Raw genomic sequence first — 25,753 nt, forward strand, 5'->3', positions numbered from 1 at the left:
AATATATGACTCAAGAAGTGTATAAACCTTCTATAATCCATAATCCTTTCTCCAGCAGCATCGTCACACAATCTGGCGAGTCATATATTTTGGTGTAACGCGTGTTTTTGACCCACACAATAAAAGTTTGATGATGTCATTCATGATGCAAAGTCTGCAGGACAAAGGGAATGTGTGTTTTAAAGATGTCTGCATTAAATGCAGGAGCCTTGGACCTTAACCCAAACTATACAAGGGACCTCAACCTTTACTCAATATGCACTCAAGCATATTCATATTCATATTTATACGACAGATTACACTGCTATATCTCCTGTTTGCTGGTGTAATCCGGAAGTTTCACCACTGCAGGACTAATAAAGGAATATCTAATCTAATCACATGTATATGTACCTAATGCCGTCTGAATCCCTCTCACACAAAACTCTGCAGACAGTATTTTGACTGCGACTAGAAATAAAATATAATATCAGAATCAGCTTCATTGGCCATGTGCGTTTACACATGCATGGAATTTGACTCCGGTTTCACTTAGCGCTTCGTACTTATATACATACACAATATTCAATAAACAAGTTAAATATAAAAAAGATATTAAAGACAACAGAGACAAAAATACAATTAAGACAACTGTAGTCAGAGTAGTGCAAATATGATATATATATATATATATATAATTGATTTGAAGACATCATTTAATGCATACGAAGCCCTGAGACGCCTCATTGTCTGCCAGGTCTCTTACTGCCAGTATTCTCGTACCAAGGTCCAGATTTTTACATAAAGGTGATAAACCTTCAGTCAGGCTCCTGGACTGTGGAACGACCTACTTCAGAGATCTGGGCATGAAACTCTGTCTCATCTTTTAAAAACACACTTTTTTAGAATTGCTTTTCTGCGATTGTATTCGTGTTTTTTCAACATTTTAGTTAATTTTACTCTCCATATTTTTATGTGTTTACTTTTGGCTTTTAGTTTATTTCATTCTCCTAAAGTTTTAAATGTTTACTTTTAATTTTAAAGCACTTCATGAAGGTGTTTTGAGAGGTGCTATACATCTATAAAGTGTATTATAATGATATATCTGATACAGTATTCATATCACCAGCTGTTGTATATAATGTCTTACTCTTGCCATTACGTGTACTTATACCTGCACTATATATCATGCCCATTTTTATCGCATCATACTCATATCAATCGTTTATTCTCCACCCTACGTGTTATGTACAATACTGTCTATTCTATGTATTCCTCTGTACATTACAGTGCACTTAACTGCTTTTTGCACCTCTGGTTAGAAGCTAAACTGCTGAAGATGCACAATTAACTAACTGTATCACTTTCAGTATGAGGTCTGAATATGTTTTGTTGTAACAGTGATATAAGCTTACCTCAGGCAACCTGTACCTCATGTGGTACCTTGCCCTACTTATATATATACGTGCATATATATATATATATATATGCCAACACTGCAGAGACAACTGACATTGCTTGTTTTTAAATTTCGCTATATTTATTCTTCATTTACTGCGATTTGGTTTTAATTGTGTCTGCAAATACCTCAAGGTGGAAAATTGCACTTGAGTTTTGGGCGGTAGTAAAATGTATTGTAAACACAACTTAAAGTAAAGTCCTTTTAGACATTGCAGCACCTCCTGCTATAATTAGTCCACTTATGTTCTGCTGACTTTTGAAAACTCATGTCCAGTAAAGATACAAAACTTTTATTGTAACTTTTTAATTTAAAAGTACATTGATTCAAGTACTGAACTCGAGACACTTGTACTTTTACTTGCTAATTTATACGTAAATATTGCACCTTATACTCCACTAACTTTTGTTGACAACATTAGACATTATTTATCTAAAAATATAAAAATGTAAATAAACTAATAATGTATTATGTAATAGTATAAGTGAAACTACCAAGCAGTATTTAAAGTAATTCAAATTAGTATGATACCATAATATAATATACAAATACTGATCTTGGCCGATCTGCATCAGGAGTACTTTGACTTTTGATTCTTTAACTATATTTTGATACAAATACTTTTAAATGAGTAATCTTTTAAATGTAGGACTTTAACTAGCAAGTATTTCTACACTGTGGTATACTACTTTTAACAAGTACTTCTTCCCCTTACTTCTTAAAGTAGGCGACAGTAAAAAGTACTTTTCCTCCTCTGCCATCAAAAACAAAACATCTTATGACAGAGAGAAAGCACACACGTCACGTGCGCATTCCTTCTGCCCCCTGATTGGCTAAAAAAAAAATAACTGAGTCACAGGGCGTCGCTGATTCGTCGGACATCCGAGAGCAGAGTGACACGAGCCAATCGCGTTCGAGCAGCGATCCGGGTATAAAGGCCGCGCGCACAAAGGCCCCGTCAGTCGAACGGCAGCGACCCAGCCGGCGGCAATCTCTACTTGGATGAACTTGTCTCTCGACGAACGCGACCGGACCAGAGGCTGACTGCGGGGAAAAGGCCACTCTGAAGCGAATGAAGAAACAACTCATCTTTCACTTCACATACAGAGGACTTCTAACTAGAGGAAAAAAGAGTAAAAGAAGAAAATGGACTTTAAATTACGGAAAGCTGAACCCAAGGACGTGTCTGATATATTGCGACTGGTGAAGGTAGGCCGTCTAAATGCGTGTTATTACACGTTAATTATCAGTAAAACGACGATTAACACCATGGCAGTTGGTGACAAAATGCCCGGTGGATGCCCCGAGTGTGAGATTAGTGTCGGCGGCCTTTGTTTACAGCCAGGCGTCTCATATCCGGCGTGACTTCCGGGTTTCCAAATATGGAGCGTCTTACCTTCAGCTTATGTTCTTATAAAAGGTTGACGCCGATGAAGCGTTATAACGCTGTAACTACCGAGCCGATGTGCATAACGCCACAGGGCTGCAGGTAATCAGTGTGTGGACCTGAAAGGTATTTAAATGTAATGAAAATACCAAATACAACGAAGTATTCAAGTCACAAAGGTATACAGTAAAAGGAAATGGTCACATTTGTGAAACTGGAGGCAGTAAACAGTTGTTTTTTATTCTTGATTAATCGCCTTTTACAGAATAATCATTAATAATCTGCTACTTTTGCTATGTATATATGTTTTGTTGTGTTGTAGTGTGTGTTGTTGTTGGATTGTACTGATATTGGGCTACTGAATTGTTATAACATGAGAATTAGCTCTCTGACTCATTTATATTTAGGTGGAAACTGAATTGTTGCTAAAAAAAGATTGTATTTATTAACAAAAGATGGTGGAAATAGAGCAACATTTCAGTGTATAGCAGCAGCACAAATATACAATAATAAGTACAGATTATCAGGGAAGTGACACCAATAATGTGTGTGTCTGTGTGTGTGTGTGTGTGTGTGTGTGTGTGTGTGTGTACACACATTACGAATATAAGTAAAACTATACATGGGCAATTTAAGTTGTTAATAGTAAATCAAAACTATTCCATTTTTTTTGTTATGCATGTCATTTGAAACGTTTTTATTGTTATCAGATGTTCTAAACGTTGACGTACACATTTAGTTTTTGGGCGTCAGTGTGAACGTGTGGTCTGTCCTTTCTCGTCCCAGGAGCTTGCAAAGTACGAAGAGATGGAGCACCAGGTGACGCTGACTGAAAAAGGTGAGCTCCCCTCCGTCCTTCTACACGCACGCAATGTCGCTGTTCTTCTTTTTCTCGAGCGCTAAACGTTTCGTTTCCTCTCAGAACTCCTCGAGGATGGATTTGGTGACACCCCGTTCTACCATTGCTTTATAGCGGAAATCCAAGGAGAGAACAGCAGTGAGGGTAAGAAGCCCCGCCTCCAAACAAGCGCTCTGCTGTCACCTGAGACGCGTCTGTGAACTGTTAAATATCATGTGACTCAAACCGGTTACCTGCTCTAACCACATCACTCTTATGTGAAACTGGAGTTTCTTAAATGTTCTCAGTTCCCAGAATAACTTTGTCTTAAGTTTGCGTTCATGACGGCGGCGTCTCTTCCGCCATCTGCACCTCGAGCTTCCTGTTTTTGTTAAACATCTATAGATCTCGTCATAACTGAAGCATGTTTGTTTAAAGAAAAGAAGTCACCCGGCTGCAGCTGTTCGCTCTCGGCCTCTTCAGCTGACGCACACTTCACGATTAATTCAGTAACGAGACTCGAGGCGTCAGGAAAGCTCCTTTAAGTCTCAGGTGTTTGTTTACGTCTCGGCTCGCCGCGTTAAAGCTGGAGTTGAAGTCACAGAAAAACCTCAGCTTGAGGGTCTTTTCCAGTCCTCCCCCAAATGATCATGATAAACATCCAACATGGCTGCCGTGAGAACTCCCAGCTGGTGGAAGACTGTGCTGCTCATTATAGTCCAGCAACACGGGTACAAGATTTTTTATTTTGTTTGCCCAGCTTCTTTATTTATGGATTCCTCTGTGGACTAATATAGCAACAACAAAAACATTTTCTACACAAAACGAGAATAAACTGATATGGATTTTGGTGATCAAAGGTCAACTGTCAAGGTCACTGATGCTTTAGCTTTAAGGATACTAATTATGACCCTTTCTCACACGTCTAATAGGATGAAAGGGATTTAAAAAAAGAAATGCATGAACCTAAATACACGACATTGTGCCAAATATATGTGCAGACTTATTTCAACTAGCTAAACACTCGTAGCTCTTATTATACGTTCAATGCATATCAAGTATAATGATAATAAATATGAATGTGCACTGCAGCAGGATACTGAAGCGTTTGTCTCTGCAGATCCGAAGGTGGTGGGTTTCGTCATGTACTACTTCACTTACGACCCGTGGGTTGGCAAACAGCTCTACCTGGAGGAGTTCTACGTGATGGATCAGTACAGAGGTAAACAACAACAACAACACATGTAGTTGAGTCCCCATTTCAACCAGCTGCTGCTTCACTAAGTCTCTCTCTCCCCCCCAGGGCTGGGCATCGGTTCGGAGCTCCTGCGTCACCTCAGTGATGTAAGTATGCCAACGGGAAAATCCCCGCTCTTCAGAATATAAAAATAGTCCCGTTGTCCTGATTCCAAACCTGAAGACGGTAACGCTGTGCAGGTTGAAGGGGATACATGTGATGTGCATCATTTGGGAGGAAAGGAATTCAAAGGTCACGTTTAAAAGCATAAGATAAGATAAAGAAGGAAAGCGTGGCCTCACCTCTTATAACTTTATGAATAAAACATTTGTTCTATTGATTTGACGCCCGCTGGTGGATAAAAACCTGACGCGTTTGCCAGTTTTTTTTGGGTAGTTTGATAAAGAATCATGTAAATATATCTTGATAATAATTAAGGGGCTCAGTGACTTAATAAGCAGATTAATTTGGCTCAAACCTGTAATTCATCTGCTCATGAAAGAAGTCACTTAAAACCTTTTTATGAAAGAACCAGTGAAGTGAGAACAAACCAAATCTTTCATTTGACTTTCCAAGAAATTATTTTAGTGGTAATGAGATTGTGTTTTTATTTCTGAATAGAATACTTTGTCTTAAAACTACCTGGAGTTCAAAAAACACTGAGTTAATATTAATATATTCAATAAACATTTACATATAAATACTAATATTTACATGTACGTACAAATGCATTTAATGTGACAAACTGTAGGTGTAGCATGATAAATTAAATAAATACAAAATAAAATACTGATTAACTGATAAGAAAGAAGTGGTAAGTAAAACATATACTACTATAACTATTTACCAAAGTACAAAACTGCGATATATCAAAAGATTTATGGGAATTTACTATTAATGTATTCCATAAACATAAGTTGCATAGAAGTTATAATATTTACATGTGGGGATAAATTAATTTAATGTGACAAACGGTGTGTCATAAAAAAATATAATAAATACAAATTTAAAAAAATGACATACTTAACTGATTGAAGAAAAACATTAAACAATTAAACCAAAAATTCTAAAAAGTAATAAAGCACTAAAGTTAATTAATAATTTGGATTAAAAACAAAAATACAACTAATGATAAAAGAACTTGATAAAAAAATATAACTTAGTGGTAAGTAAAACATATACTATAACTATATACCAAAGTACAAAACTGCTATATAATATCAGACATTTGGGAAATGTTATACTATATAACAGCATTTTATTATCTAGCTTAAAGGTCTGAGGAGATTTAAGAGGTACTGGTGGTCTAGTGGTCTGGCTCTAGTGGTCTGTCTAGGTCTAGCGGTCTGTCTCTAGTGGTCTGTCTAGGTCTAGCGGTCTGTCTCTAGTGGTCTGTCCAGGTCTGGCTCTAGTGGTCTAGTGGTCTGGCTCTAGTGGTCTGTCCAGGTCTAGCGGTCTAGTGATCTAGTCTAGTGGTCTAGTGGTCTAGTCTAGTGGTCTGTCCAGGTCTAGCGGTCTGTCCAGGTCTAGCGGTCTAGTGGTCTAGTCTAGTGGTCTAGTGGTCTAGTCTAGTGGTCTGGCTCTAGTGGTCTGGCTCTAGTGGTCTGGCTCTAGCGGTCTGGCTCTAGTGGTCTGTCCAGGTCTAGTGGTCTAGTGGTCTAGTCTAGTGGTCTGGCTCTAGCGGTCTAGTGGTCTGTCCAGGTCTAGTGGTCTAGTGGTCTGGCTCTAGTGGTCTGTCCAGGTCTAGCGGTCTAGTGGTCTAGTCTAGTGGTCTAGTGGTCTAGTCTAGTGGTCTAGTGGTCTAGTCTAGCGGTCTAGTCTAGTGGTCTAGTGGTCTAGTCTAGCGGTCTAGTAGTCTAGTGGTCTAGTGGTCTAGTGGTCTAGTCTAGTGGTCTAGTCTAGTGTTCTAGTCTAGTGGTCTAGTCTAGTGGTCTAGTGTTCTAGTCTAGTGGTCTAGTGGTCTAGTCTAGTTGTCTAGTCTAGTGGTCTAGTGTTCTAGTCTAGTGGTCTAGTGGTCTAGTCTAGTGGTCTAGTGGTCTAGTCTAGTTGTCTAGTCTAGTGGTCTAGTGGTCTAGTGGTCTAGTCTAGTGGTCTAGTCTAGTGGTCTAGTGGTCTAGTCTAGTGGTCTAGTGGTCTAGTGGTCTAGTCTAGTGGTCTAGTCTAGTGGTCTAGTGTTCTAGTCTAGTGGTCTAGTCTAGTGGTCTAGTGGTCTAGTCTAGTGGTCTAGTCTAGTGGTCTAGTGGTCTAGTCTAGTGGTCTAGTCTAGTGGTCTAGTGGTCTAGTGGTCTAGTCTAGTGGTCTAGTCTAGTGGTCTAGTGGTCTAGTCTAGTGGTCTAGTGGTCTAGTCTAGTGGTCTAGTGGTCTAGTCTAGTGGTCTAGTCTAGTGGTCTAGTGGTCTAGTCTAGTGGTCTAGTCTAGTGGTCTAGTGGTCTAGTCTAGTGGTCTAGTCTAGTGGTCTAGTGGTCTAGTCTAGTGGTCTAGTGGTCTAGTCTAGTGGTCTAGTGGTCTAGTCTAGTGGTCTAGTCTAGTGGTCTAGTGGTCTAGTCTAGTGGTCTAGTGGTCTAGTCTAGTGGTCTAGTCTAGTGGTCTAGTGGTCTAGTCTAGTGGTCTAGTGGTCCTGCCGATCCGTGTCCTTTAACTCCTCCTCTTCCTCGCCTCTCCTCCAGCTGGCGATGAAGACGCGCTGCACCGGCATGATGTTCGTGGTGGCCGAGACCAACGAGCCGTCGGTCCAGTACTACAAGCGGCGCGGCGCCGAGGATCTGTCCCAGGAGGAGGGCTGGAGGCTGTTCCGCTTCGACAAGAGCAGCCTGGTCAAGATGGGCACTCCGGCCGAGGAATGAAGGAGGAGCTCCGAGGAAGAGGAGGAGGAGACACGAGAGTCTGACCCTTGACGGGGAGTCCGGCTGCTTTTTCTGACGAGTCGAGCGATTGAATCCGATGTTGCCGCCGCGGCGTTCGAGAGGACGGCGCGGCGGCGCGCTAGCAGCCGCCTCGGGGAACCGGTCCGCCTCTCTGTCTCCGCCTCCAGTCAGACGACGACGAGTCGTAACGTTCAGCTTTTTTTATTATTTTTTTCAAAACAAAAAAAAGGGGAATAGTGTGTAGTAATGCGTTTTGTTTGTGGTTCATAATCTTAGTTTGTGTTTTGCTAATATATCTGAATATAGTGTTTTATTGCAAACAGTTTTGATTCTTTGCGTTTGAAATAAAAACGTAACTTCTCACACTGACGTTGTCGTCGTGGTCTCAATGTCCCTCCGTGGCCACCGTACTGGAGATGAACCTCCATTCAGCTGTTGTGTTTCCTGGCATCTTTACAGCAACACACACACACAGACACAGACACACACACACACACACACACACACACACACACACACACACACACACACACACACACACACACAGGCAACTCTGCAATAGGATGCATGAGTCTGGATAATTTTAAATGTCCAGAAACTGACTTTAATTCCACTTTTTGGGGTTTCCAGTTTTAGTTTTGTCTTCGGATAGAGCAGCATTGTTTGGCTACGGTTCAGTCACCTAAAAACACCGAACATCTTCTCTTGATTTGAAGTCATGTTTGTGACCAGAAGCTCAAACGGGAACCAACGTTTTCACACAATGAACCTCAAGATGCTTTTTTTTTGCTGCTTTGACATTTTCTTAAATGCAGATCTTTTCACAAAGCCTTTGAGATTTGAGGAACTTAAAGTAGAACGCGCCCATGTGGTTCTTTAGTTCCTCCTGAGGAACGTCATGTGTCCACCTTTGACATGAAGCACATCTTATTCCTGCTGATGCAGTTCCACTTTAAAACAAACAGCTGATCTGGCTTCTTGAGGTCATTTGAGTCATTTGTCTCGCTGCTTTTTATATTTAAAATTATTTATTTTTGAAGTTTAAAAACGGCAAAGAAAAGTCTGTTCTGTCTGCAAGAAAAACATTGCATCCAAAAATAAATCCCAAACTGACGGAAGAGATTAAAAGTTATCCGGTCTGAAGACACTGAAGGCTTCAGCAGCATTCACGTCTGTTCTGGAGACTCAACGGTGGACTTTATTCTGGAGGAAGTGCTGCAGGCGGCTTCCTCTAACCACAGGACGTGACCTCTGCACACATGATCACACCCGTCTACACCACACACACACACACACACACACACACACACACACACACACACACGCGCGCGCAGTCGAGTGTCATCAGCTATCGTTGGGTCAACGTTCTCTGGTTCCACAAAGCAGGTGGAATAAGATGGTTTCCTGCACCATGAATCACCAGTGAAGTAATAAAGTCTATTAGACCATGTTTACAGTTATTATGTGTCTGCTTTAGACTTGTGCACATATTATATTACTGTGTTTTCTTTTTATTTGCAATGTACTGGTGTTTTTTTTGTGCTTTTATTGAAATCATTTTCGTGTATTGCTTTAATTTCTTCAGTCAATTGAGTTGATTTGAAGGTTTCTTCTCCAGTAAAAACTGTTTGTTTTTATGTTACTTTTATTATTTTGCTTTCCTCTTAATATTATTATTAAGCTTGATAACTGTCAGATATTCAAGGGGAAAACTCATCAGTGCTTGTCCCCTGATTTATGCATCAAACAAAGCTTTATGACATTTAATTTATTTTGTATAATATATATATTATATATATGAAACATTAAATTTAATATAATACAATATCATTTATTTCATATACACATATACATCGAACAAAGCTTTTATGACACATTTCATTTGATTTAATTAAATTTATTTTATTTAATATTATATATCACATAATACCATATATTATATTTTTATTTCATATACATATACATCGAACAAAGCTTTTATGTGACACATTTAATGTAATTAAATGTATTTTATTTCACATAATATGGTATATCACATAATACCATACATTATATGGTATTATATATTATAGTATATTTCATATACATCGAACAAAGCATTTATATGACACATTTAGTTACATTTAATTACATTTATTTTATTTTCATAGACAGGTCCTAAACTTCACGTCTTAGGACTGTGGGAACAAGCCGGATCACCCGGAGAGAACCCACTGGACCACGGGAGAACAAGCCGGATCACCCGGAGAGAACCCACTGGACCACGGGAGAACAAGCCGGATCACCCGGAGAGAACCCACTGGATCACGGGAGAACAAGCCGGATCACCCGGAGGGAACCCACTGGATCACGGGAGAACAAGCCGGATCACCCGGAGGGAACCCACTGGACCACAGTGGGAACAAGCCGGATCACCCGATAATGAATATCATTATGATTCTTCCTCAGACACCAACAGATCAGTTGCTTGGTATGAAATAAGTCTCCTGTACCACTTCCTCCTCTTCTTGTCGGCGATCTTTCTTTTCAGAAACTCCACCTGCGTCTCCAACATGACGCTCTCCGCCTGAAGGGCGGCCTCCTTTTTCCTGGACTCCTCCTCCTTCTCCCGGAGCGTCTGCTGCAGCTCCTCTGAGGCCCGACGGAGGGACGACTTTTCCTCCCGCCACTCCCGAAAGCCTTCGAAATGTTCCTCGGCTTTGTCCATTGAGGTCACCAAGCTGTTGACCTCCTCTCTTTTGGCCTCCAGCTGAGCTTCACAGGAGGCTCTGGTCTCCTCCAGCCGAGCCACGTAGACGACTCTGATCTGCTCCAGCAAGGAGGCTTTCTCTTGCGCCCACTTTGAGCGGTCAGCTTCAAACTGCTTCTCCTCTTTCTTCCGCTGGCCACGTTCAGTGTTCAGCTCCTCCTCAGACGCCGTCAAAGCAGTCTGGAGCTTCTCATTGCCCATACCGGTCTGCAGGTCTGTTGTTATTTTCCGGCTAGCGATGATTTTGTCGATCTCCACCCGGAGTTCCTGAGTCTTCTCATACACCTGCATCTCCAGGTATGTGGACCATTCTTCCCTGAACCGGTCACGTTCAATATTACGTTCCCGCTCGGACGCCCTCAGAGCAGAGCGGAGTCTTTCATTCTCCGTCTTCTGCTCGTCCAGCTGAGCCTGAAAGGACTCACTGGACTCTCGGAGCGCGTCCTTCTCCTGCTGCAACACGAGGCGCACATCGTCCTGCAGGTCTGTCGCCATTTTGAATGCTGCAACGACTTGGGCGAGCTCCACCTGGTGCTCCTGCAGCAGGGCCTGGTAGGCAGCTTGGCATCTTCCCACAGTCGTCTCAGCCCCGTTCTGGGTCCGAAGAGCGTCCTCCATCATCTGGACTTCTGGACTGCGTAGCTCCAGATTCTCCTTCTCCAAAAGCTCAGCTTTGGAGCGAGCCTCGGAGTCGGCGATGCCGCTCTCAAAGTGGTAGTCGGCCAACGCGCGGAGCTTATCTCCAAAATGAAGATGCAGCTTCTTGCTTGAGTGTTCTTGAGCGCTATGGCTTTCAACCTCCTCATCTCCCCTCTCCTCAACCTCCTCATCTCTCCAAATATTCTCCAAAGAAGGCCAAAACATTTCTTCCAGTTAAAAAGGAAAAACTAATTTAAAAGTTAAAATGTCCTCTTTTCTTGAAGATCTGCGTTGTCCTCTGTGAGTTCTTCTACTTCCAAGTCAGTTTTCCTGTCAGTTAAATGCTGTGTTGCAGTACAGTATAGTGGGGATATAGTGGGGAGATATAAGATCAAAGGCATAATGAGTTTATGACGTCACCAGAGAACAGTAACGATTCGCGCCGGAGAGGAGGCGTGGCTTATCTCCGTCTAAACGGTTATCATTTCTGCTTTGTACGTGTTATGGAAGTCCCACAAACGGGTTCTTAATATTATATATATATACATATATTTAATATTGTACCGCGTCCGGATGACTGCCGCGACTTAAAGCGGCATTGTTGGCTCCGGCTGTCGTAATGGAGTTTGGATCCATCATGGCCGTCATCGATCTGGTCTCCAGCGATACTCAAAACAACGTCATCGATAATGATGCTTTCAGCATCCTGCTCAAGCTTCCCAGATGGACAAGTCACATGTTCGTGACTCGTAATGTTCCCACTTTCCATGCTGTGTTGAGGAATTGTATATATACACATTTAAATGTCAATTAAATGACTCATAAAATGGAATTAAAGTCTTAACTGAGCCAACGCAGACTGATACGAGGTATTCTTCTTGTTTCTGGAAATATTGGAACAAGTGTCCTTATGTTTTTAACCACGAGTGACTTTTTTAACTGCAATGATCATACCTGTGTCCTCGTATTGTATTGTATTTCATATATTGTTGTTGTATTTGTTGCTATATGGACCCATGAGTCTGAAATAAAAGGAATATATATATATATATATATATATATATATATATATATATATTCTACACAGACACGTGTTTGTTTATCCTCCATATGTGTAACTTATGATGCAAACTCACCAGCATTTATGATGCTTATTATTCATGACAGCAGCTGTGAAGCCATAAATAAAACAATACTCCTATTACAGTATCTTCAATGCAACTCAGTAATTTTGAGGTTTTTTTGCTGCAGATCTCCTGCTACTGGTGACTCATTTAGGACCATTGCAAACTGTCTCCAAGAGTCCAGATGTGCCACAGCTGTTTGGGACGCCTCCTGCAGGAGCTCATGGTTGCCTTGATGCCTTTGGGCTCCTTTCTTAGTGGAGGAGGAACATCCTCCTCTCTGCTGAAGGACCCGTCCCATGGAGAGACAGCGTGGAACGCCAAGCACGTCCAGGACGGCTCTTTTAAGAGACACCCACGCTTCATACTGAGCAATACTACTCATTTACATATATACATATACAACTCCCCATTCTATTCTAGAGCAAAAACTAGTTCTACGAGTAAAAGTTAGCTTTGTACCCTGGTCTCTGGAGGATTAGCCTATAATGAATATAAATATATAATATATAGCTTTTACAAGCAACAGAAAGGTGATCTGAATTCTGGATGAACAGTAGCAGATACGTGCAGCACTTACTCCAGGACTTCCTCTTCCTACGTGACCCGAAACTGTTGTGCTCTTAAACAGACAAATGATTATATACATAATATACATAAAAAAAGGTAAATGTTAGCAGTGAGACGAGTATTTCAGTCGACTGAAGGCCGTCTGTGTTGTCGCAAAATTAATCGAAGGTTGTTAATTATTAATTAAAGTACATTTGTGTATTTAAATTTGGAAAACCACGATGTAGAAATACTTGATTACAAGTAGAAGTCCTGCATTTAAACTCCTACATGTGTGTATAAGTACTACCAGAACAATTCTTAGAGGATCAAAAGTACTCGTTAATCACTGCTGCAGGTGGAGCTGCCTTTTGTTTAAATAACTAACTACTATAACGAATATAACTTTTATATGAGCCCTGAGATGAACTGGACACCTGTCCAGGTAAACCCCTCGGCTCCAGCGCCCCCGACCCTGAATAGGATAAGCCTTTTGGATATTAGAGTGTTGTTATTGAACTTATCAACCTATTTATTTATTTAGTTTTCTCCTTATAAATGAAGAAACGGCATCGCCTCAGTCAGATATCAGATTTAATGACATTGCATTCAAATGAAACCTCAGAGTATTTATATATATATATATATATATATATATATATATATATATATATATATATATATATATACACACACACACACACACACACACACACATATATACATACACACATACACACACACGGTAAATACATATACACACATACACACAGCATTATTACACAAGAACAAACAACATTCAGCTCGTTAATAAACATTATTTGGCCTTTACTGGAGCATCGCTGTCATATTAGCATCAAACTGGGGAAATAAATACGTTGACTTGTTTAAAAAGAAATAACAAAACTTTGACGAGTGAATTCACACACAAAAAAAGACACTGAGCTCAAGATACTACAGTTTGTTTTTATAATAACCTACTTTTTCTTTTTCAGCTCGTTTCTATTCCCTTAAATGACTTTGGTTTTCGTCTGGAAAAGACGAGCCATCCTTCTGTGAATTCGGCCGATTGTGTGTGAACTCCTTGAAAGATGTTCCTCGGTTGAAAGCTGCACTTGAACACAACCACAGAAGAAGAGATCAGACGTCGGCTCGTCACAGCTGTCGTGGCTAATCCTAAAAACAGCACTTCATATGGCAACAAAACTAAAGGTTTTTACTCTCATGTCTTTCCAGTAAATATGAAGCAACAACCAGCTGGTTAGCTTAGCTTAGCATAAAGAATGGAAGCCACCTTCCAGCACCTTTAAAGTTCAAGATATAATAAATGAATCTGTGAACTTTAAAAAGATGCCGGTAGGTGATTTTATAACGTTCAGACTGAGGCAGGCTAGCTGTTTCCCCCCGTTTCCAGTATTTGTGCTAAGCTAACCAGAGTGATATCGATCTTCTTATCTGATCCTCAGCAAGAAAATAAACAAGCAAAGTTCTCTTTTAGCGGCGCGCGAGTCACACGACACTTCCTGATGAACAGCCTATCACAGAACTCCATCTGAGTGATCTGAGTGACGTAGCTGCTGGTGCGTAGAAGGAGGGAAGCGGGGAATGGAGGAGACGGAGACGGAGAGCCCGGATCCACCTGGGAGGTTCTCTCCAGGTTCCCTAGGATTAAGGAGATTGCAAAGCAATACAACACTCAATACCATCACGTGCACCTGTCTGTAATGACGTGGAGCTTCTAATGAGGACAAGACACGTCTGTATGAACGGAATCCCTCTACTGGTGAACTGCAGTATTACAACTGTTAAAGCATTGAGAACGCGCTCTTGCACCAGACATGTTTATATTTTCCACAGTAACATCAACATTAGTTAGCGTCAACAAGCACGTATCATTGTACTTTATGCCTTCAAAGTAAAAGCACTTCCTGTTTCCATGCTCTTCACAATAAGAGTAAATCATGTAATAAAACAAGTTACAACACTAGAAAGGCTTTCAGCCTGGGCAGTATTGTTCTGACCCCAGGGAGGAACAGGCTGTCGGGTAAAAGATTCAAGAGACTTTTACTCATGCGATACAATCGCTATTTTGAAGAATAGAGAAAAATGATAAACTTCATAGGATATAGTGCACTTTCTGTTTATTTAGGCAAAGATGAAGTGGATTTTCTGTTTATTTAATTGCATTTAATTGCATTCTGAGGCCCGAAGGAGGGACGACTTTTCCTCCCGCCACTCTCGAAAGCCTTCGAAATGTTCCTCGGCTTTGTCCAAAACACTGACCATCTTAGAATCTTTCAAATGTAAAATACTCCGGCGTCAGAACGGTTCATGATACCTTTAATCTTGAACCTAACTAATACATTTGTATCAAAAATAACAGAAAATAATTCCATTTTTATTTTTAATCTGCATTGTTAAACTCACTTTGTTTGAAACATGTCGACAAACTCTTAAGATATTCTGCTTACAAACAAGAGACAAATAAAACAAAAAATATATTGAAAATAAATATTCAGTAGCAAACTATTACTATTATTAATTGATTAATGGTTTGGTCCATAAAAGGCCAGAAAAATAATGACGACTTGTCATTTTAAACAGTTGAAAACACAAATAAAATCAGTTTAATACAAAATAAGAGACAACAAACGAGTACATTCTTACATTTGGGAAACTGGAAGCATCAAAACGACTGAATTAATTATCAAAAAGGTGGCTGATTAATTATCTGTCGATTAAACTCATAACTGAGTGTTTGTGAGTTGTGTGAGGAAGAGGAGGAGGAGGAAGAGGAAGAGGAGGAGGAAGAGGACGGTTATCCCAAGTGTCTGTTGATATGTGACTTGGTAGTGTGTGAGGAATGCATCTACAGGAGGTGTGTGTGTGTGTGTGTGTGTGTGTGTGTGTGTGTGTGTGTGTGTGTGTGTGTGTGTGTGTGTGTGTGTGTGTGTGTGTGTCTTCTTGCCGTCTCAGCTGTCGGACGTGTCGTTGCTCTCTGTTCGCTCGGTTTTCTCCACAAAAACAAAAAGACACAAAAGTCAGAATCTCCTTCACAAGAAAACATTAAAAGGGACAGAAGTCATGGTTGTGTGTCTGGTTGTGTGACCTGGTTGTGTGACTGGTTGTGTGTCTGGTTGTGTGTCTGGTTGTGTGTCTGGTTGTGTGACTGGTTGTGTGACTGGTTGTGTGTCTGGTTGTGTGACCTGGTTGTGTGACCTGGTTGTGTGACTGGTTGTGTGTCTGGTTGTGTGACCTGTTGTGTGACCTGGTTGTGTGTCTGGTTGTGTGTCTGGTTGTGTGTCTGGTTGTGTGTCATGGTTGTGTGACCTGGTTGTGTGACTGGTTGTGTGTCTGGTTGTGTGACCTGGTTGTGTGTCTGGTTGTGTGTCTGGTTGTGTGACTGGTTGTGTGTCTGGTTGTGTGTCTGGTTGTGTGACCGGTTTGTGTGTCTGGTTGTGTGTCTGGTTGTGTGACCGGTTTGTGTGTCTGGTAGTGACTGGTTGTGTGTCTGGTTGAGTGTCTGGTTATATAGTATTTTATAGTATTATATATATTATTTGGAGACTCACCTTCTTTTTGCCAAATGGAGGGTCTTTCCAAAGCGTCTCCATGGTGACGCGGCCCTGCTGAGCCCAGCTGCTCACAGTATCCCGACTCACCTGGTGGACACACAAGAAACACATTAAAAAGACACACACACAATTAAAAATTAATTATCCGTTTGTGTGTCTCTTCTCACTGTGTGTGTGCGTGTGTGTGTGTGTGCGTGCGTGCGTCTCTTCTCACTGTGTGTGTGTGTGCGTGTGTCTCTTCTCACTGTGTGTGTGTGTCTCTTCTCACTGTGTGTGTGCGTGTGTCTCTTCTCACTGTGTGTGTGTGTGCGTGTGTCTCTTCTCACTGTGTGTGTGTGCGTGTGTCTCTTCTCACTGTGTGTGTGTGTGTGTGTGTGTGTCTCTTCTCACTGTGTGTGTCTGTGTGTGCGTGTGTCTCTTCTCACTGTGTGTGTGTGTGTGTGTCTCTTCTCACTGTGTGTGTCTGTGTGTGCGTGTGTCTCTTCTCACTGTGTGTGTGTGTGTGTGTGTGTGCGTGTGTCTCTTCTCACTGTGTGTCTGTGTGTGCGTGTGTCTCTTCTCACTGTGTGTGTGTGTGTGTGTGTGTGCGTGTGTCTCTTCTCACTGTGTGTGTGTGTGCGTGTGTCTCTTCTCACTGTGTGTGTGTGTGTCTCTTCTCACTGTGTGTGTGTGTGCGTGTGTCTCTTCTCACTGTGTGTGTGTGTCTCTTCTCACTGTGTGTGTGTGTGCGTGTGTCTCTTCTCACTGTGTGTGTGTGTGCGTGTGTCTCTTCTCACTGTGTGTGTGTGTGCGTGTGTCTCTTCTCACTGTGTGTGTGTGTGTGTGTCTCTTCTCACTGTGTGTGTGTGTGTGTCTCTTCTCACTGTGTGTGTGCGTGCGTGTGTCTCTTCTCACTGTGTGTGCGTGTGTCTCTTCTCACTGTGTGTGCGTGTGTCTCTTCTCACTGTGTGTGCGTGTGTCTCTTCTCACTGTGTGTGTGCGTGCGTGTGTCTCTTCTCACTGTGTGTGCGTGTGTCTCTTCTCACTGTGTGTGCGTGTGTCTCTTCTCACTGTGTGTGTGCGTGTGTCTCTTCTCACTGTGTGTGCGTGTGTCTCTTCTCACTGTGTGTGTGTGTGTGTGTCTCTTCTCACTGTGTGTGTGTGTCTCTTCTCACTGTGTGTGTGTGTGTGTGTCTCTTCTCACTGTGTGTGTGCGTGCGTGTGTCTCTTCTCACTGTGTGTGTGTGTGTGTGTGTGTGTGTGTGTGTGTCTCTTTCTCTCTCTGGGTGGAAACAGTGAATAAAAACGAGCAGCACTTCACAGCCAGGACTTCCTGGAGAAACGCACAACAGGAAACCAGTGAAGAAGAAACACGGCGATACGGCGCTGATGTGCGAGACCCGCCTGGAAACTTATAATCTACCCGACGACAACGACGACGATGTCTGATTATAAAGCTGATGTTCGTAACGGTTCCTGCTTTCACAGCTGTTTCCTGTCTGTACGACGATGACGAGGAGGAGGAAGATTAAATAAAGAGGCGATGACAGATTTCTGAATTTTTTTGTTGAAGTTTTTACCGACTGATACGGACGAATATAACTAAAGGAAACGGTCGAATAAAAAGATAGGCAACAGTCGCACATAACGCCAAACTGAGGACAGAAGTGAAGGAATTAAAAACGTGCATTATTAGAAATATTTCAGGTCTCGGCTTATGTAAAGAAGTCCGATCAACAACAGTAAAAACAACAACAACACACCTTCAGTAACGACGCGGCCTGCTGAGGGTAAAACATGGAGGCGCTCAGCGCCATCAGACCCACTGGAAACACCAGCTGCTTCACCCGGGAGCCTGAGGAGAGGGACCGCTTCAACCTTTCAAAACATACATCTTAGGCCTTTTCAAATGTCATCCCCAAACTGAAAAGGGTGCATCTCTGCAACCACTAGGGCTGTTTGAATAATGTTGTGTTATAATAAAAAGGTACACATGTGAGATGTTGTTCAGATGTGTACATATCAGTCTATATGTTACTGGTTAAGAGAAACAACTCTAACCCAAATCATAACTCAACATGTGAACATTCTCTAACCCAAATCATAACACAATATGTGAACATTCTCTAACCCAAATCATAGCTCAATATGTGAACATTCTCTAACCCAAATCATAGCTCAATATGTGAACATTCTCTAACCCAAATCATACACAATATGTGAACATTCTCTAACCCAAATCATACACAATATGTGAACATTCACTAACTCAAATCATAACTCAATATGTGAACATTCTCTAACCCAAATCATACACAATATGTGAACATTCTCTAACCCAAATCATACACAATATGTGAACATTCTCTAACCCAAATCATAGCTCAATATGTGAACATTCTCTAACCCAAATCATAACACAATATGTGAACATTCTCTAACCCAAATCATAACACAATATGTGAACATTCTCTAACCCAAATCATACACAATATGTGAACATTCTCTAACCCAAATCATAACTCAATATGTGAACATTCTCTAACCCAAATCATACACAATATGTGAACATTCTCTAACCCAAATCATAACTCAATATGTGAACAGTGTACAGTGTGTGACGGTACCTTTGGCCAAATAAAGGCCCAGGAAGCCGGAGAAGCCCACCGCCGCCACACTGGGGCAGAGGTCGGGAGGGGGGTCACTGAGGAACTGGTACGCATCTGAAAAACACATACACAACAGTGTGTGTGTGTGTGTGTGTGTGTGTGTGTTTACGGCTCGTTGTGTTCCTGCAGGTCCACATGAGAGCGACCGGTCCTCACCTGTGACCGTCGTTATGGACGCGTTGATCGTTGGCTCCACGGTCTGGTAGACGCTCTGAGGTCAGAGATCAACATGAGAGAGAGAGAGAGAGAGAGAGAGATAATAAATATTTAAATAAATAAATAAATAAATATATATATATATATATATATATATATATATATATATATATATATATATATATATATATATATATATATAAATAAAACTATATTAATATACTTTCCCAAATAAAAGTTACTCAGACAAAACAAAAAGTCATTAACAGTAAAATATTGAGCTACCTGCAGTGATTTTAAAATGAATTAATGTGAGACGAATAAATTGAGGTTATTTGATGATAGTTATAGTTTGTAAACAACAAATAGACACTAAATAATAGTATTTTTAAACGTGACTAACCTCAACTTTCTCCACTGCAGCTTGACTTGTTTGCTGCAACGACAAAAAACACATGAAATGTAATTTAATTCACTGATTCAGCGTCTTAACGTTTCCCCAAAAACAGAATTAAATACTGTGTGTTTTTCCTTCTGCGGTCAGAAGGTCAAGCACTTCTCACAATATATATATATATATATATATATATATATATATATATATATATATATATATATTAATGTTTCCTCGGGTGGAGTTCAGTAATAAAAATAGCTTTCCTGTCGGTGTGAATGTGATGAAAACCCACCTGGCACCGGGTCGTGTACGGTTCTGCCAGCTTCCTCAGCGCCGCCACGCTCTGCTCCAGCGGCCCGGCGGCCTCTGGCTCCACGCGGGGGGGATCCACCTCGGGGCGGCTGTACAAGGAGGGCAGCTGGAACGAGAAATGGTGAAAGAATGATCCAGACCTCCCAGTTCACGTTGTATTCGAGCTGGAAAGATCATCCGTGTCAATAGTTATTATAAATTAATAAAATATATTTATCACCACTAGTTTTCAATTTTCTTGCAGACAAATATATCTGGATGTAATACATTTAAGTACTTCTATATACTTGTTTTATTTCGTCTGTATATTTAATATTGCGACTGTATTCTTCTTTACTGTTTATTTATATTACTTGATTTTTTTTATTTACTATGTGTCTCTTTGTCCTGCAATTTCCCCACTGCGGGACTAATAAAGGATTATCTTATTTTATATTATATTTGTGAAATTGAAGGAATATTTCTAACTTTTTTTCTTGGAAGGTTTTAATAGTCAGATATATAAAAAAAATGTAATGATGTGATTATTATTATCCTTTCTTAGAATGAAGCTTTGAATTCAGAAACTTGTACTAAAAAAAATTGACCATACTTGGAAGGTCCCATGAATTAAATAGAAGTTGTTATACATTTTCTTCAACAATATCTTTGACAGAAAGCGAGAGGTTTTGGTGGTTGGACTGAAAAAAGGGGAAGCGTTGTAATAAACAAACAAATACTCAGCTGGTATCGATGGTCACAGTTTGTAGTCTGGTATTGATTTAACCTTTTACACACCGACAGAATAATGACCCGGTGCGTCAACAACAAACAAAGATGAACTCAAAGCGAGAGTCACGACGACTCCTGTTGTTTTTGTTAAAGAAAAGAACATGACTGAGTGGATCAATCACAGGGTTTTCACACATTAACACTCAATCTTTAGTTGAGTTTTCCAATATATATGAATCGATATGATTATTGGAGCTAAATATAATTAACTGAATATTATACATACCATAATATTCATAGAACACAGTATTGCTCTTTGTGAATACACATTATTTTATATCACATATTCATCCTTTTTTATATGTTTATTCAAAACACTGCAAACATGATGATCTTTTATAATATGATTCATTGCTGTAGATTAAACAATATATTTAAAAGGAGTTAAAATGCAAAATACACAAATACAGCAGTAATATTAATCCAGAAACATCAGATATGACAGTAAAACATATTTACTCATCATTCAATACTTTTTACTTTATGTACTTAAGTACTTTTAACTGATTAAATACTTAAATTAAGGTTTTGAATGTAGTACTTTAGCTGAAGTAAAGGAGGACCAGGTTATTGATTAACCCACCTCATCGATGCTCAGAGCCGGCTGGAAGCTCTTCTTCTTCGCCTCACTGGCGGCCAGCACGACGCACAGCGACACCTGGCGGCAGGCCGGCAGAACACACAGCTGGCAAAAAACAGCGGTAAATGAGGCTGTAATTATTCAGTTAAAAACACTTTAGTTAATCATTTATAAACTACAGGGTTTAAATAACACGTGTATTTTAACGTTGGTTTAAATAAAGAGTAAAAAGGAGCATTCCCTCGTTTAACTGACCGTTAGCTCCAGCAGCTATCAGCAAGGCCATTGACTCATTTAGCAACGTTTCACTCATTTCTCTGTGGTATAATGTCAGTGTGTAGCACCGTAAACATACGCTTCACTGTGTGGCAGCTAAATATTAGGAAACAAGTCATAGTTAAAGTGGTAAAAAAAGGCGACAAAGCGTTAAAATAGTTACCAGTTTCGTATATGACATTCTCGTCCAGGAGGAGACTTTTGCTTTTCTACGGAAAGCCGGAGGAAAGGCAAACTAAAGGGCGCATGCGCATTTCTTCATCAAAACATGAATACTCGAATAATACATTTAATAATACATGATAAACATATTTTACCCGTATTACATAAATCATTGCAGCCTGTCATTTTTAAATTAATACATTTAAATATTTTACTAGATTTCTTGTATTTATTATTAAACCTGAAAGATGTATTTCGATCCTTTTTATATGAGTAAATGCAGCAATACCAGTGTAGAAATACTCTGTTTCAAGCAAAAAAAATCCTTCATTCAAAATCTTAAGTGAAAGTACAAGAGTATTTGCATCAAAATATACATATGAGTACCATAAGTAGAAGTACTCATTATGCAAAGATTTATATTTTGTATTATAATGAATGTGCAAAGTTGTAGTAACTAGATAAATGCAGTGAAGTGCAAAAATACAATATGTACTTCTAAACTGTAGTATAAAGTAGAATAAAATGTAAATAAAGCTCCTATATATATATATATATATATATATATATATATATATATATATATATATATAATCCATTTGATTTTATTTTTTTTTACAGTAAAACACTTCATAGGCTATTTAAATGATTAATTGACAAATAAATCAACATTAAATTATCCTTAGAAGCAGCTCTAGTTATTTACAGCTGCTTTGATACACACGCTTTATATGTGCAGGGACAATAATAAAAAGGGTTTAATATTAAAACAACTCATTAATTAGTAGATATAGAAAAGAGTCACAAATGACCAGACAGACACACACACACATAAAATCACTCGGCAGGCATCTGAAAGTTGACCAATATGAACATTTATTTCTGGAAAGAAGTTACAAATCGTTTCCAAAGAGTTTCTACTCAGATTATAAGGTATGTTAATCTGATTTTACTTTCTTTTTCGGATACAGTCGTTGCAGCAAGGTATGTTTTTTTTGTGTTTTTTAAAAATCCTCTATTCTGTTTTCCTACCGACTGACTGAAGACTGGTGGACTAAAGGATGCCGCTATGACTGAATGTGCCATAAATCAGGACAGTAGTACTTATTGGTTACACGTTTCTTCTTTTAACAGCAACATGAGAGGAAGAGGAGCAGCGAGAGGACAGCGGAGATGAGGAAGATGAGATGTTCATGACGTCACGAGAGAGACGGAAAGGAACCGACAGTCTCTGAGATCTTTACTGCGCGAGAAACACGTGACGCCTCTGTGGTGATCAGCAGGAAAACATCAGACTTTGAAAACGGAGAGAATTAAGACTTTTTGGGGGGTTATGACATCTTTTGAACCTGAAAAATGTAAAATAAAAATGTTTGAAAGCAAGAAAAAAAAAAAGAAAAGAAAGAAAATAGTTTTATAAAAGAAAAACTACTTTATTTACTTTGTGTTCCTCGTTGTCATTTAGCTTAGAAAAGCAACACGTTTGTTCAGTAACAGTCACAGAGCTGCAACGACGAGTCAATCAGTGAAGTTCATTTAAAATAAATATATATTTAATAATTTTTTCAGCCATTTTTCAAGCAAAAAAAAACAAACATCTGTTGGTTCCAGTTTCCAGAATCTGAGGATTCACTGCTTTAAAAGACGTCAGTTGTGGCTTTGGGAATATATTTCACTATTTTAAAATCGACTTAACAATAATATAACACTTATTATTTGCAGCTCTGATGCCGTTTAACACTTTTCCCTTTGAAGTCCACAGAGAAAAACTCAACATGGGACGTTAAGCCCCGCCCCCAAACCACAGCGGCGTCACATTTAAACCGTGAAGCTCAGAGGTCGTTTGAGGACGATGATGCAAAGAAACGTGAAGTAAGAGACGATGTTTCGTGCCACAGAGTTTGTGTTGAAGAAATGAAGAAAACCTGGAGATGAAACATCGAGTGTGACGTTTCTTTTTAACTTCTTTTAAATGTTCACCTTCATAATCTGCTGAACAACCCGGCTGTAAAACACTCGGATCTCTTTGACCTTCCGACACGACCTCTAAGCATCATTCACCAAAGCAGGACAGAAGACAACTTAAAAAAAACGATTCAAACAAACGATTCAAAACTCTTGTAATAAATAACAACGACCGTTACTGCATAGCTCGGTGAAAGCAACACTTTAAATAACGCAATAACTTAAAAACACGGCCGACAGACGCGGCTGCAGCGCAGCAGCAGCAGCTCTAGCCCTTTTTCACAGTTGGCTCATGAAAAAAATAAATAAATAAACATCTGGAGGACGAGCTCAGAACCCGTCTGGCCGCGAACCAGCAGGAGCTACTGGTTCGGTTCACACACTGGGAAGAATCCTCTGGCCGGTGGTTGCTTCGCTCTAGATATTAATGTACAATATCTATTATATATTAATATGTGATAATAAAACAAAAAGGGCATCGGGCAGGAACCGGTTTAATAATTAAAACAGTTTTACTTCTCTCGGAAAATGAAAAAAATATATGTATAAAAAATGGAAACGCAGCGGAAATCAAAACGATCGCAATCTAAAAGAACTGAATGAAGAAAAATAATATATATAATATAATAAATAACTTAATGCAAAAGGTATATTCAGTTCTCTTGATCATCATCACCATGGCTGCCTATTTAAAATGAGATATATATATATATATATATCCTTTGCTTACAAGAATTAGCATTAACTTTAGTTTGTTTATCAGACGCAGCTGAACTCGTGTTCCTCGTGTGCAATGCATTCTGGTACATGTAGGCACAGCCTAAAGCTCTTTTTACATCTTTGGTAACTTTTCTTGTGAATGAAACTTTTCCACTAAACGGAGGAAGCTTTTTTTTTTTGACTCCAACTCGTAGGAGAAGTTCGTCACGAGAAGTCGGTTCCTGCTCGAGGCTCAGCGGTTTCCTAAACACCGCAACGAGTATTCAAAATGGAGGACGCAGTTTTGAGTCCGCCCAGCCAGAAGGTTCCTCTCAGACGTTGAAGTGCTGGTGAAATGTGCCTTTGCAGCCACCGTAGGAACCGATAACAACAACAACAATAAAGTGCAGGGAATGTAGACGAGCGGAGGCAAAGCGCTGCCAGTGACCAGACGGATTCAGAGCGGCTCTGAGAGGAAGGTCGTTCCTTCCTGTGCACGTTATCGCCAAAATAAAAGCACCTGTCACCACCATGACGTCATCGCTGCATGAATGAATGAATGACTGAATGAATGCCCTCGTGTACCGCGTGGTATGTTTGTTTCCCCCCCTCTCAGTCTTGCATTCAGCTCTCACACACACGCGGTGATGTTATATGACCATGAGCACAGTATAGTGATATCTGGGAGTAAAGAGCAGAGTTTAGGACTAGAAGCTGGAACGCACTGGAGGCAAACTCGTGACTTTTGAAGCAGCTCCTGCAACAACGCGGTCGAAGCGTCCGTTTAATAAATATTTATTCACGTGGAGACGAGCTGCACTACAGGATAAAGAGAGAAACTTCATATACGTGATTGTATACTTCTTAAAGGGCATTTCTTGTTTTTTTTAGATTGTTTGATAGCCTCTATTTCTCAATAAGAGCTCCAGTAACGATACACCGGATGTGCGCTTGCCTTTAAATAGAGAAACCTGCCGATTGTTTATTTTAAAGCGTGACTGTCGCTTCCAGTGCGTTTCTGCGATAAGCTCGACTGGACAGCCTAAATACAGCAGGTGAGTAGTAGAATAGGAAAACTGACCACAGTCCAAACATAAACCAGCAGAATTTAACCTTTTTTTTTTCTTCTTCATTATCTCTCTCTCGACAATTTTTTTTTTTCCTTCCTTAAAATTTTCTGAGAAAGCTAATTCTGAAAATGTTTTCGTCGCGTTGCCGCGCTCTGATTGGCTGACCGTGTGACCCCGAGGCCACGCCCCCCTGAAGGAAAGTGCTGGTCTCCACTTTTTTTAAAAAGCCGGCGCTTCAGAGGAATCTCCCACCACCCACCGGGTCTCCCAGCGGGGGAAGAGACTGCAGTCCTTGAACGCAGCATATCCCATTTCGA

The 25,753-nt window shown here is 40.2% G+C and overlaps 2 protein-coding genes across 2 annotated transcripts; one reads left to right on the forward strand and one right to left on the reverse strand.

Moving 5' to 3' along the window:
• Positions 1-2,414: 2,414 nt before the first annotated feature.
• Positions 2,415-8,133, forward strand: LOC306751068 (diamine acetyltransferase 1-like). The gene is made up of 6 exons (XM_079234587.1): positions 2,415-2,647; positions 3,612-3,663; positions 3,748-3,828; positions 4,784-4,885; positions 4,967-5,007; positions 7,567-8,133. The coding sequence occupies exons 1-6, from the start codon at positions 2,585-2,587 to the stop codon at positions 7,741-7,743; spliced, it is 516 nt and encodes a 171-aa protein (XP_079090713.1). The 5' UTR covers positions 2,415-2,584; the 3' UTR covers positions 7,744-8,133.
• A 7,664-nt stretch (positions 8,134-15,797) lies between these two features.
• On the reverse strand, positions 15,798-25,748 carry LOC306750715 (MICOS complex subunit MIC26-like; the record flags this gene model as incomplete). The annotated part of the gene is made up of 9 exons (XM_079234186.1): positions 15,798-15,839; positions 16,398-16,487; positions 18,143-18,234; positions 19,007-19,102; positions 19,205-19,259; positions 19,608-19,640; positions 19,894-20,019; positions 21,268-21,369; positions 25,689-25,748. The coding sequence occupies 9 exons, from the start codon at positions 25,746-25,748 to the stop codon at positions 15,798-15,800; spliced, it is 696 nt and encodes a 231-aa protein (XP_079090312.1).
• Between the last annotated feature and the right edge of the window lie 5 nt (positions 25,749-25,753).

Source organism: Taurulus bubalis (assembly GCF_910589615.1).
Source record: "Taurulus bubalis genome assembly, chromosome: 18".
Lineage (NCBI taxonomy): Eukaryota > Metazoa > Chordata > Actinopteri > Perciformes > Cottidae > Taurulus > Taurulus bubalis.

Excerpts from the sequence above, each read along its gene's own strand:
- LOC306751068 (XM_079234587.1), top strand. The coding sequence starts at position 2,585 with ATGGACTTTAAATTACGGAAAGCTGAACCCAAGGACGTGTCTGATATA. Across the intron at positions 4,886-4,966 it reads CGTGATGGATCAGTACAGAG|GGCTGGGCATCGGTTCGGAG; the intron begins GTAAACAACAAC and ends TCTCCCCCCCAG. Across the intron at positions 5,008-7,566 it reads TCCTGCGTCACCTCAGTGAT|CTGGCGATGAAGACGCGCTG; the intron begins GTAAGTATGCCA and ends CCTCTCCTCCAG.